The sequence below is a fragment of the Panthera uncia genome, chromosome A2 (assembly GCF_023721935.1).
Source record: "Panthera uncia isolate 11264 chromosome A2, Puncia_PCG_1.0, whole genome shotgun sequence".
NCBI lineage: Eukaryota > Metazoa > Chordata > Mammalia > Carnivora > Felidae > Panthera > Panthera uncia.
Window position 1 is genome coordinate 162,217,140 of NC_064816.1, and position 13,510 is coordinate 162,230,649.

Sequence of the window (13,510 nt, forward strand, 5' to 3'; positions counted from 1 at the left end):
CACAGCTGTATGGGTACGTGCATGGGTCATTGGTTTTGGATGGGATATCTGAAGGACACACACACACAGAGTGGTAGCCTACTTCTGGGCATACGGCAATCACAGCAACAGCATTCACAACAGCCAAAAGACAGAAGCAACCCAAGCGTCCGTTGACGGACTGACAAAATATGGTGTTACCCATACAGTCGAATATCATTCCGCCTTGAAAAGGAGGGAAATCCTGACACCCGCTGCAGCACGGACAAACCTGGAGTACGTGATGCTCAGGGAGACAAGCCAGTCACAGAAGGACCACTGCCCTGTGAGTTCACTTCTATGAGGTCCCGCGAGCCATCAGGTCCATAGAGACAGAGAGCAGAGGATGGGCACTGGGTGCTGGGGAGGGGAGTGGAGTTAGTGTCTAATGGGGACAGAGTCTCAGTTTGAGAAGAGGACAATGTCCTGGAGATGGTGGCGGGGACAGCCGCACAACAGCATGTATGTCCTTAACGCCACTGAGCTGTGCACTTAAAATGGTTAAGATGGTCAGTTTTAGGTCATGTGTATTTTACCACAATTTCTAAAAACTTTAATGTAAAAAGTGGGCATGGAACTATATGTTACATAAGAGTGAGTGGAATTCACGGGGCTGGCTTGAGACTAATCCCAGGCTGGAGGAAGAACTAACCCGGTGAACACATTAAAGGGACGGCGACACCCCGCTCCCCTTGCTCAGAGGGGGACTGCGACACACACACGGCCGCAGAGGAAGGCACGCCGAGCCTGTGGCGCTCACCCGGGAGGTAAGTTGAAGTGACTTTTGTCTACTTCTTTCTGCACACCTATCGCCCAAGTTTTTCAGAGTGGCCATTTGTCATTTTACAACTGGTAAACAGCACAAGTAATCATTTACAAATTGATCCCCACTCAAACTGATCTGGAAATTCCGGAACAGCATCGACGGAGGAGCGCACACACGGGCGGCAGCCGGAGCGCTTCACCTTACACCGGAGAGGCCGCATTCGGTGCAGCCCGAATCCACACACGGCACACGGTTTGCCGCCTGTCCCCCATCACCCCATTTCACACAGCTCTTTCTTGCGAGTTGGCACTGCTTTAAAGCTTTTTTAAAAAAGATAGGGTGTAAATAATAAATAAATGAAGAGAGAGGTGTCTTTTCTATGATAAGCTTTTACCAAATGAACATCTGCCGTACACATTGAGTCAGTAACTCAATTTATTGAGCACTTCTCTGGGGGCGGGTACGGGTGGGTCTTCCTGTGGCTGCATGTGAGACGGTGTCACAAGCGGGATTCGATCATGCCGCAGAAGGACAGAGCCTTCTCGGCGTCACATGGGAGCTCCTTGCCCTTCGCGTGACCACAGGGTCGCCCTTCCAGGTAGCAGCCCTCAGGGCGTCTGGGATAGCCAGCTGTCCAGGCTGACCATCCTGAGGGCACGGCAGCCCTCCACCCCTCCCTTCCCACTCTCTTGCTGTCACTTCCAAGGTGCAGCTGGGTTGGTGCAGAGGACTGCGCCTAGGGATTCTGTGCTCACGGCACACTGAATCCACCTGTACATTCCACAGGGACCGCAGACGGGTGGCCAAATGGTAGGGGCAGTTTTTCAGGCAGTGACGTGAAATGGCCCACCCGGGTGTCTGCTGTTATCGAACGCCAATTAAATCCCAGTGCACAGAGTCCAAGAGTTATTTTCAGGAAGCCCCTGGACTGCAAATTTAGAGGAAAGTCGGCCTTTTGTTTTCTCGTTCTTTTTCATTAAATATGTAAGAAGAGAAATCTTTACCCGTCCTACACCGGCTGACACCCTGCCCCTCAGTGACCTTTTCCACTCTGCCCCCTCTAGAGGCCAGGAACATACTTTTGTACACACTGAGCAGAAAAAGCTGAACTTGGGAGCTGAATGCTTGCTTGAACTGGAGTCCAGGAGCAATTAGCCAGAGTGACAAAGCAAATTGTGTTTAAATCTAAATGTTCTACGATTGCCTCTTCTGAGCTCCAACTTCGTCTTAAGTGATCTGACAGTGGGGGTGAGTGCCATCATTTATACTTTTGAGCTGCAGCTTCTCATCAGGAAAATGAGGTTGAAAATAATACCGCCCTATAACGGTGACATGAAAATCAAATGAGGCCATTTGTGTGGAAGAATCCACTGGTTCATTCACTCAGCAGACACTTTGCCAGGCACACGCTGGGTGCTGGGTGCTGGGATGGGGACAGTGACAAGGAGGCCGTGTGTCATCTTCCTAAGCTGATGGTTTACGGGGGGGGGAGGGGGGGACAAACATTTGTCAAACAGTCGCACAAACATGTACTTGCAGACTGTGAGATGTGCTCGGGTGAAGGCACAAGGTTCCAGGAGCCTCTCCTCTGCGGTGGGGTAGCAGCTCATCTTGCTGAGAGATCGAACACTTCAAAGAGCCAAGCTGAAGTCTGCCAGGGAGGCTGAGTGGCCCCAGCTGCTGATGCTAACACAAGACACAGCAAGACAGTGTCCCCCTCACAGAAAAGCACCCTGTCACCACCTCTGAAGCCTCGTTGCTGAACAGTTAACACCATGGTCAGACCTCTGGGCTGGGCTAGCTCCTACACTGCAGGCTTACAGAAAGTACAGAGCACAGGAAACAGGAACCAGGGACATGCTATCATCAGGATGCACCAGCAAAATCCAGAATGTGAAAACCCCACGAGACAAGCAAAGAAGAAGAGAGAGAACCCTTGTGAGATCTAAAGGGGCTGAACAGACAGACCCACCAAGGCAATGGCTCTTCTTTTGAACTTCAAAAAAACCAACTGTAAAGAAAATTTATGACGACTGAGAAATGTGAGCGCCGATTAGATCACAACACTAAGACATTACTATTAATTTTAATGTGTGATAAAACTATTGTGGTTAGGTTTATACAAGAGTTCTCATCTGCCAGCAATACAATGATGAAACCACTTGATAATGGGGAGGTGGTGGGGGCGTAGAAGTGGCAGGAAAGGCCAGGAGCTGCCTTTTGCTGAAGCCCAGTGATGCCATGCCCAGGGTTCATTTAACAATACCCTATTTATTTTGTGATTGACATTTTACATGTCTCCTTTTAAAGCATAAAGTGCAGCTGGGAAGACAGTATACATGAAGGGATGGCCAACATCGCAAGTTAGCACAGAAAAAAACTGCCAATGAAATTATGCAGTTAATAACGGTCATTGGAGAATGGAGATCAAAGAGGATTTCCCCAAAGACCTGTGCCTCAGGGCACGTCAAGAAGAATGGGAAGGTACCAAGTGACGGGGAGACAGAGGCTCCTGAACACTAGCAGACACGTGGAGCCGGTCGTATTCTGTGAGCACACCTGGCTCTCTAGTGCATTGAAGTCTCTTTCGTAGAGGCTTCCCATTGCCAATAGCTAGGACAGAAGTAGTTGATAAAAGGGATTGTTTTAAGTTGTGGGAGATGGGAAAGGAGACAGAGAAGGAAGGGGTGGTTACATAAGCTGGGGCAGCCAGCAGAAGATGGGAAGGGGGCGGTAAGCACCATGGAGAGGGCCCAGAAGTCCCAGCAGAGGCCACTGCTTGGCCACCACCCAGTGGCTGGGGGTGACTTTCTGCAGTGTGCTCATAGCAGAGGTGCCGGGTGACACTGAGCTGGGGAAGATGGGAAAGGCAATGACAAGTGAAGGCCAAATTGGCAGCTGAAGGCCACTGGCAGAGTCTAGGGATTATGGGAGTTGCAGAAGGCAGCAGGGCCAGTAAAAGGAATTTCTCACAGCTGCGCAGAGGAGAAACACCCCCAGAGGAGAACATGCTGGAGAGAGAGGTGCCCCCCCCCAAGCAGCAGCCTCCTGCAGAGCAGTGCCAGACACACCAGTGGGTATTTATGTGCAAACAATTGGTAGGCAAGCGCAGTCTTCTTTCTCATACAGCTTTCTTTCCCAAGACAAGAAGGAGAAGAAAGCATTAGTAATGGCCACACATGCCGCCTCCCTGTAATTATAACTTTGTTTTCCTTCCATTTAGAAGGTGCCATAATGGCTTTGTGGACCGAGAGAGAGAGAGAACAAGCAAGCTACTTAGCTGAAAAGCAGCAATATGTAGAAAAGAAGGCTGTCAGAACAAATCCAATTAAGGCATCACTTATAGAAAATAGAATGCTAACATTAATGTGATTCTCGGTCAATTAAAAAAACCTGTTATCTGCTTGATTTTATTATTTGTATATCTTCAAAGAAGAAATCATATTTTATCAGAATCTCACTTTCTATTTTATGGTCTTTGAAAAAGGCTGCTAGAAGATAAATACAAGGGACCCCTCTGCACCTGACAGAGGCAGAGGAACCAGTAAGTACCGCATCCCTGTGGGACGACCACAGCAGGGCGTGACTCACGGAAGAGCCCTGAAGCTGCCGTGCTGAGGCTCAGTCACTTTGAAGGCCCCACGGTGCCTGCACTGCGTCGTGAGGGGTATCCGTGTCAGACTGGGCTCTTCTGGGGACAGTCAAACAACGATAAATATGTGACGTGACCCCGAGTCTGACCATAAGGAGTGCTGAGGCATGACATATGCCGAATCCACAAGCGTTCATGTTCAGTTTTCCACAATGTTCTGTGGCCAGCATAATTTGGGGTCAGACTTGGCCATTGTTCCTCAACATGTTTCAGCATCTTCATCAATGATGAAAGAAGCTGACTCTGAGAGGGTGGGGGTCTAAACACTGTGGCCCCTTCCACCCCAGGAGGGCCCTTTTCTCCCTTCAGCACCACGGCTGGATTCTCTTGGCATGAATACAACCACCTTCTCTCCTCAGAGCACCAGAGGCACAGGAGGGTGCCCGAGGCCCTTTCTCTCGCTGCACTGGCTGCAGCCATGACCTAGGGGGCAGCACTGATGCATCAGAAGCCATTCAAAGGATGTGTAGAGTGGAAAGGACTGGCCCTGGGCAGGGGCCAGAAAGACAAAAACAACAAAAACCCGGGGATTGGTGGAGGCTAACTTACCATCGCTCATGGCCTGGGGCAGTTTGGGGTCTCCTGGAGGCGAAGGCCACTTCCGGGGTTCCACCGGCGCCGAAAGGACCCTTGGTGTTTTCCACGGTGCATGCAGTGGGTTTCGTGGCCACGGGTCACCTTCCCCGTGGGGCGCCGGGGGCTTCCGAGCCGCATATGCGCCCAGCGCAGCGATCAGTTTCTGCCTATTGACGTTGCCATCCACCTTGGGGCTGAGCTCGTCAGGCTGCAGCCTGCCAGGGGTCCGCAGTGGGCGGCCCCCAGGGTAGTCTGCCCCAGGGCCAGGAGCATAGGTCAGAGCAGACGTTTGCGCCATGAAGGTCAGCACGCTGTCAGCAAGGGGGTCCTCACCCTGCAGGAGCCGAAGATCAGAACAATAGCAGGTGAGTCTCCATGTCAGCCAGTCGAAAGGACATTTGACCTCAATTTTCAAGGCACGAAACAGCACCGACATTTCTGAAATGCACACCCAAATTTTCACTCCACTGATAGACCGAGTTCTATGGCCCATATTTGTATTGTTGTGGTTTTCTAATAGCAGCTTTACGGAGATATAATTCACATACCACAAAATACATCCTACTCAGTGTTTTAGTATCTCCAGAGTAGTGTGAACATCAACAGTGACTTTAATTCCAGAACGTTTTTTACCACCCCGACGGAAACCTTGTGCTCATCCCCATTCCTCCTCCCCGAAGCCTAGGCAACCACTAATCTACTTTCTGTCTCTATGGGCTGGTCTGTTTAAGACATTTCATATAAATGGAATCACACAACATGTGGCCTTTGTGTCTGGCTTCTTTCACTTAGATGTTTTTGAGGTGCATCCACACATCAGTGCCGCATGCCTTCCCACAGCTGGAAAACACTGTTTTAAAGACGCAGTACATTTTGTTTACACATCAGCTGGTGGACATTTGGGTGGTTTCTCATTTTGGGCCATTATGAATAACAGTGCTATGAACATTCATTTACAAGTTTTGGGGGGACATATGTTTCCAATTCTTTTGGGTTCATGCCCGGAAGTGAAATTGCTGGGTAGTATGGTAACTCCACACTTGACCTGCTGGGAGCTGCCCGAATGTTTTCTAACATGGCGGCACCGTTTTACATTCCCAGCAGCAACGTGTGAGGAATCCGGTTTCAACAGCTCCTCGCCAACGCTTGTTATTGGCCACCTGTTTCCTTACAGCCATCTAGTGGGTGTGAAGTGGTAGCTCACTGGGTGTTGATTTGCATTTCCCTGATGGCTAATGATGTCATGGACTCCTTGTCTTCCTTGGAGAAATGTCTGCCCGATTCCATCACCTGAATTGGTGTGAACTGTTGCAAAAGTATCTCTCCATCCACGATCGAAGCACCTATATTGCCTGTCTTACCGTCTTTATTTCACGACAACTCCTTTCTTTACTGATTATTGGAATCACCTTTATAGCCTATTCCTTTAACAGCAATATTCTGAAACATCAAAGCTGCCAGGCTTTCTCTTAACAATTATATGTAACATCAAATCCGTGGCCTGACCGACATGGTCTTTCATTGAGCCTCCACCTGTAAGTCCCCCTTATTCATTGAGCCCATTTTCCCGGGAGGAAACAGACTGTTTTGCCACTAGACACCCCAAGGCCCAGTTGTCCTCCCCTCCGGAATAGCTACAAAAGTGTTAGAAATTTCAGTGTTCTACCTCTGTGGAACCATCAGGGTTTCATGGACAAACACGGAAATTTCCAACTTGGAGATTCTCAGAAAAGTTATGGCTGTCCTTGAGGCTTACTCCGAGCTCCCTCCGTGGTGTGGAATGGGCCCACGAACCATAAAATTTTAAAATCTTGCCCATTCACATTTTCTAAGTGCACCTCGCTTGGGCCACAACATCAATGTTGAGTCAATAGGGAGTAGACCTTCGGATCTAGTTAAGATGTGCAGCCATCACTGAATTTAAGACAAATGGTTCAGACTCCCAAGTCTGGCTATTTTCAAAAATATTTGGGTTCAGGATTCCAGGATAGACTTTGGTGTAGCAAGTTAGAAGTCAGAAAACTAGGGTTGATAAGGGTTCTAAGTTGTTGTTCTCACATATGAACTTGGGCAAATCACTTGACCTTTGGAGACTCAATTATCTGTCAAAGAAGGAGACTGGACATTATCTCTAAGATTGCTTTTATTTCTAAAATGATGTGATTTTAGCTGTCATCCAAATTGTTTAATGTTGTCCAAGTACTAGCTGAAACCAATTGCTTTTCCTTTAGAAAAGAGAAAGGAAGATTCATTAGAGAAAGGGAGAGAAAAATAAAATGCTACCACACAAATAGCCCCTCCAGCATTTTCCCACAAATTGGGTGTAAGTGTCAATCTTAAGCCCAGGCTGAACTCCCGTTCAGAAAGGCTGTCTCCAAACACCTGGTCAGGTCATAGTGCTGGGGGCTAGGGAAGGCCTCCAAATGCCTCATTAATGTGCCCACAAGCCTCTCTCCTCTTTTTGCCATGAATGCAGCCTAACCGAGGACTTCTGCTCAAAGAGCCTCTAATTATGGTCGAACTGGAAAGCCCCTGGTAAAGGACAAACCAGGCTGAACACAGTGCACAGTGGATCACTCCTGAATGAAACCTGTGCAGTGGAATGGGATAAACAACCTACTTTGGGTCTGTTTATGCTGTGAACCAAATTAAGGTAAAGAGGGAAAAAGAATATTTCAGTAGGTGAACTGTAGAAATCATAGGAAAGCATCAGTTTTTACAAATCATCCCAGGTCCTCTGTAAATGAAGGCCAGCACGATGGTGTCCTCAGGGGAGCTCACTGTGGCCCAGGCGAGGGTGCCACCAAATAACCAGGAGTCCTGGGAAGTGGGAGATCGGCAGGAAGTGTATTCTGGTGGCGGCTCCTTCTGTGTGGCTTCAAGTCTTGAAGGAGAGACTAGTAGGCGGGGCTGGATTCTGGGGCAAGGCTGCCTGGGTTTGGCTCACACCTCTGATCTCACAAACCTAGTGAGCTTTGCTTTGGCGAAGTATTTAATCTCCAAGTCATCCGTAAAACGGGGATGATAACACTTGCTTGGCACAGCGTGTTAATGGCTACTGCCACTAGTATCGTTGGGGTTATTATCTACTTTACCTCCTTAGGCCTTCATTTTCTTTAAAGCAGGAGGAAGTCCACAGATGAACTGAGCATAAACCACCCCCCCCCCCCGAAGAAGTTTTAAGCCTCAATTCAACAAATTTATGATGTCAGGTTCCCTAAAATAATGCTGAATAATTTTTAGGACTTTAGTCGCCCCAATCCGGAAATTAGCAGCCTAAAAGTATAACAATTCGCCACTGTCCAACACATGGCGTGGCCAGTTTTGGTACATTGGTTCTTGGTACACATGCTAGAGAAATCTAGTGTGGGAATCCGTGGTATGGTAAGTACACTGTATACGAGGCATCTGAGAACTGCCACAGTTGATAAAATTTACCCCGAAATTCTATTCCTCCAGGCACATTCCTTAACCCACAGTGTGGCCACATGAGAAGTAGAGTCTGCTCACCCGCTCACCCACACCTTCTACACTGGATAAAACCACAGGGAAAGAAGGCTCTTTGGGGAGACTGGCCTGATCCTGTCAGCACAGCTCTGTGGAACCTGCATAGCTTTGGACAACCTCCTTGCGCTTCACTTTTACTACCTTCAAAATTAGGAATATAGTTCCTTTTTTTCTTAAAGCAGGTAAAAGGATGGGAGTAAAAAGGTGAGTTAAAGTGCTCAGCACATGGCTCAGAGAAGTTTGATACATGGTAGGCGGTCGCATCACGTCTATCACCATGATCCCCACCGACATCATCATCACCATCAATATCGTCACTATGAGCATGATCACCTCCCTCACCACCGTCACCTCCCTCACCGCCATCACCTTCATCACCGCCATCACCATCCTCACTGCCATCAGCACATCCCAAGCACCAGTGATGCGGTGTGCCAAGCTCTGGCCTACATTCTGTGGGGGAAGACTGTCTCAAACATGGACCTGTCTTCAAACAAATTGCAGACTGCAATGGGGGTTATGTCACAGACGTATGTAACTATAATCGAAAGCATATTATTAAAGAGGTTTAGTGATACCAATTTGGAAGGAAGAGGGGAAATCAGGGCTGCCGCCTGGAGCCAGCTGACACACTTCCTAAGAGCCGCAGGCTGCACTGCACCCCTATCTGCCAAACAATGAAACAGCCATGGATGCTCCCTATACCCCCAGCCTCCCCAGGACCAGGGGACCAGAGCTAAGAGCCAGGCCTCCTTCCTCTCATGGAAGTCTGCCCACTCCAGCCCCACACTGTAAAATTAGGAGTTCAGACTGCCAGGAAGGCCTCGGGGCCCTCGGAGCCCCACGTGCAAACACTGAGTGGAGGAGACTCATGTCTGCACGCTGGCCACTAATGCTTATCAGATATTCTCTTATGCCAAGGATCCAACACAAATTAGGAAACTCAAATTGGGTCATCTTTTGACCACAGAACAAACATTTTCTCCAGGTTGTCTCACAGCCCGAAGGCAGCATTGACAAGCACATTGATCAAGACATGCTTACTGCCGGTGACGAAACACACAGCAATGGGGCTGTCCACAGGCTTCCTGATGAGATGACCCCATAATGCCATCGGATGTGGCCAGATCTGGGAGCCTCGTAGGAACCCTCCACCTGCAATTCATTAATGTAGAGATGGGATTACTTCTCTGTGCCTTTCTGTGCTCAGGCCATGGAGGATGATTCGGGGGAGTCATCAAGTCTCTTCCTCTCCCTCTATCTCTGTCTCTGTTTCTCTGTCTCTCTGTTTCTGTTTCTGTTTCTTTCTCTATCCCTCTCCACTCCTGACTCTCCCTCTTTCTCTCCTTCCCTCCCCCTCCCTCTCTCCCTCCTTTCTTCGCCCACTTCTGCCTCCCTCTCTCCCTCCGACACTCCCCCCCTCCCTACCTCTCAACACAGAGAGAAGGATGTCCTGCCAAGGTGTTCAGGCTCTAAGTGTCCAGCCTGCCCCGTGTGCAGGGAATAGGTTGGAGGTGTCATTCTTACTGACGGCATCGTTGCCAAGACAAAAGAAATGTTTGCCTTCAGGGGAGCTTAGGGACAGACACTGGTCTTTCTCTGCAGCTGAGACGTAGTACTTTCAGTTAGAAAAATCAGTCTCCAAACACTTTTTACAGAGTTCACAAAAGCCACGTAGTTGAAGAGATGTTAAGTTCTAAACTCAGGATCAACGAATTATGCAGAAAGCTGACAGCAACATGAGGTGTGGATTGTAAGTGATGTATATCTACAGTGATACTGCGCTATGCTAGCTTGGAATGGCTCTAGAGACAGCTGACGACATGAAGCCAGCGCCATCGCCTCGCCTCTCTATCCCCCCACATTGCCTCTTCTTTCTGTCATTCCTGCTGCACCTGCTGTCCTTCTGGTCTGCACCTTGTCCTACATACAGCCCCAGACTCAGCAAGTAACAGGCAAAAGGAATGGACTGAAGCAGAGACTTGTGATCCATTTTCTACCCATGTTGGATAAGTACCAGGCATGAAATCAGAGGCCCACTGGCTAATATAACCACCAGGAGGACATCAGGATCACAATCACAAAATGGGTCCTGTTTTCTGAGTGCTGGTGCCAGGCTGTTCTTTGGTGTTATTTCTTTTTGATCTTCTCAAAAGCCTATGGCGTACACAAAACTACAGCATTTTTTGGATACGAAGCCAATAGAGTTCTGGCAAGTGAGAACCAAGGCTGGGACACAGCCCTGGGCGTCTGGCTTCAGGCTGCGCTATAGAAAGGAGCGGGCTCGCCCTGCAGTCCGTCTGCTGCTCCGCAGAGTTTGGGGGAGTAAACTCGGTGGGCTTGCATTTGGCATAAAAAATAAACATGAAAAGGCTGGGCAAGAATCTCAGGGTTCCGATTTCAGTTCTACCAAGTAAGTGTTTAAAGCAGGCATTTCACTCCATCTTTCTCAGACTCGGTGTCCCTCTCCAAACTGAAGGTCTCGGGGAACTTCTCATCCTCATAAACGTGAGTCTACAGAAAGTACAATGCAGCCTGACATGACGAGGCTGTGGCTTTTTGTCCGTCTGTCCCATCAGCTCCAAAGAGTCCCGATGGAAGAGGTGAACGTCTCTCGAGAGTGCCTGAGTAGCTTCTCACACATGGTGACGTGAGATCAAAAAGAGAAAGAAAAAGGAGAATGCCTTCTGCCCATACAGAATGCAACACTAAAGAAAAACAACGAATAACGACTTCTCACAAAGCTTCTCTGTGGCTTCCTGTGTATGTCTACACACCCACCTCTCCTACCAGCAAGCCAGCTGTGCAAGGGCAAGGCCGGCTGCAGGATCTGGCACGGGGCTCAGCAGGCTGGAAGGCAGAAACACGGACCCAGGAAATAAACAGGGCAGGGGTCTGGGAGGGATTGTCGGTGCGTGATCACTCCCCGTGAGGTCACAGATTGGTCTCCAGGCCTCGCGACTGTCACACCTCAGATGCTCCGCCTACTGGGTGAGCAGATGAACAAGTGAGTGACACACAGGCTGGTTTGCCCACGGAGCTCAGCCCCAAACTGACTGGAGCCTCGGTAAGTGGAGAGGGCTGGGCCTACCAGGGAATGGGGGGTGGTACTCACAGTAACTATGATTAACCCCTTCCTGCATATCGGGCACAAACCCCAAGAACAGCTCTACCGTACGATCCCAGCTTCCCACCGAAGGTCAGGAGAAACAATAGCTTGAGAAGGCAACTTTTAGATCAAATGAGCATCACAGATGTGGTTCAGATACAATGTCGTGGCCACGGTCCTCACAGCTCAGCACCTTTGCACATGCTATTCCCAGTGGAACAGCTAAGAAGAGGGCAGGAGGGAACCTGAGTCACCAAATTCAATTTCCTCAGGCGGCACCTCTTCAGAAATGGAGGAGAAGACGGGCTTGCTGGTGGATGCCTGGCTGCTTCCCAGTCCGGGGCTGTTAGGAAGCTGCCGCCATGGGCAGCTGCATGCAAGTCTTCCTGTGAACACATCTTTCCTTTCTCTCGCTACGTCACAGACAGGTGAATGTTCAATTGTAAAGAAACTGCCAAATGGTGGCTGTAACAGTGGTATCATAGTTATTTTTTTGTTAATTTTGGCCCATCTAATGGACACAAAGTAGCAGTTCCTCAGCGTGTTATGCTGTATTTCCCCCAAAGAATAATCATATTTGACACCTTTAATGCCCTCACTGGCCTTTGTATATCTTTTTTAATAAAGCGTTAAAAACTTTTACACATTTTGTGTTGGCTTGCTCATCTTTTTCTTTTCCATCTTTAGTAAGGTGTGATTGACACACAATAAATAGTACACATTTATGCGGACACAACCATACACCTATGAAGCCATCTCCAGAGTTAAAGCAACGAACATAACTGTCACCCAAGGAGTGTGCTCGTCCCCTAACAGTTCCTTCCAATTGCCCTCCACTCCCACATCATCAGGCAACGACAGATTTCCTCCTGCAACTCATACACTAGTTCGTATTCTGTAAAATTTTGTATAAATAAAATTATAAAAGTATGTACTTTTTTCCTGTCTTTCAGTCAGCATAATTATTTGGAAAGTCACCCATGCTATGGCATGCATCAGTAATTCATTCGTTTTTATTTCTGAGTAGCATTCCACTTTATAGATCAAACCCAATTTGTTTATTCATTCACTCGTTGATAGGCATTTGCGTTTTTCCAGTTGTTGGCAATTACTATTACAGCTGCTATGAATATTCACATACCATCTCCGAAAGGACAAAGCTCTGATGTATCTTGGACACGAGTGGGATGGCTAAATCATGGAGCAGCATATGTTTAATTTCTTAAGAAACTGCAAATGCTTCCAAAGTAGCTACACTGTTTTACGTTCCCACCAGCGGAATATGAGAGTTCCAGTCCCTCTACCCCACTGCCAACATATGGTGTGCTCAGTCTTTTAAATTTCAGTCATTCTGGTAGGCATGTGATGGCATCTCCTCATGGTTTTAATTTTTATTTCCCTGATAAACAATGATGTTGAACATTTAACAATGAGTTTATTTGCCACCCATTTATCTTCTTTGGTGAAATGTCTTTTCAAATCTTTTGCTCAATTCTTTATTTGCCTCCTCTCTTTCTTTTTAACAAGTTTTGAGAGTTCTTTATACATTGTAGAGAAAAGTATTTTCAGGTGTATTATTTGCAAATATTTCTTCCCAGCCTGTGACTTGTCTTTTCACTCACTTATCATTCATTATCTTTTAAAGAAGAGAATTCCTAATTTTTATGAAGTCCAATTTATCAATTTTTTTCTTATGGATTGTACTTTGCTGTCATAGTTATACATCAGTATGGGGGACCTTAACACTTTTGAGCCTTCTGACACACGATCATGGTATATATATATCTTCATTAATTTAGAGTTTCTTTACTCTCATCAATGTTTTTTTTTTTAATTCTCAGTGTACAAATCCTTACACATGTTCTTAGATTTCTCTCTAATT

At 47.7% G+C, this 13,510-nt stretch overlaps 1 protein-coding gene across 7 annotated transcripts in view; it reads right to left on the reverse strand.

Moving 5' to 3' along the window:
* The window catches only part of PTPRN2 (protein tyrosine phosphatase receptor type N2), an 803,411-nt gene that overhangs the window by 473,229 nt on the left and 316,672 nt on the right, over positions 1-13,510 (reverse strand). For all 7 annotated transcript variants that reach the window (XM_049642198.1, XM_049642197.1, XM_049642193.1 and 4 more), the window contains one exon: positions 4,986-5,346. In XM_049642198.1, the coding sequence (XP_049498155.1) occupies positions 4,986-5,346 (361 nt within the window). The remainder of the gene's footprint in view (positions 1-4,985; positions 5,347-13,510) is intronic.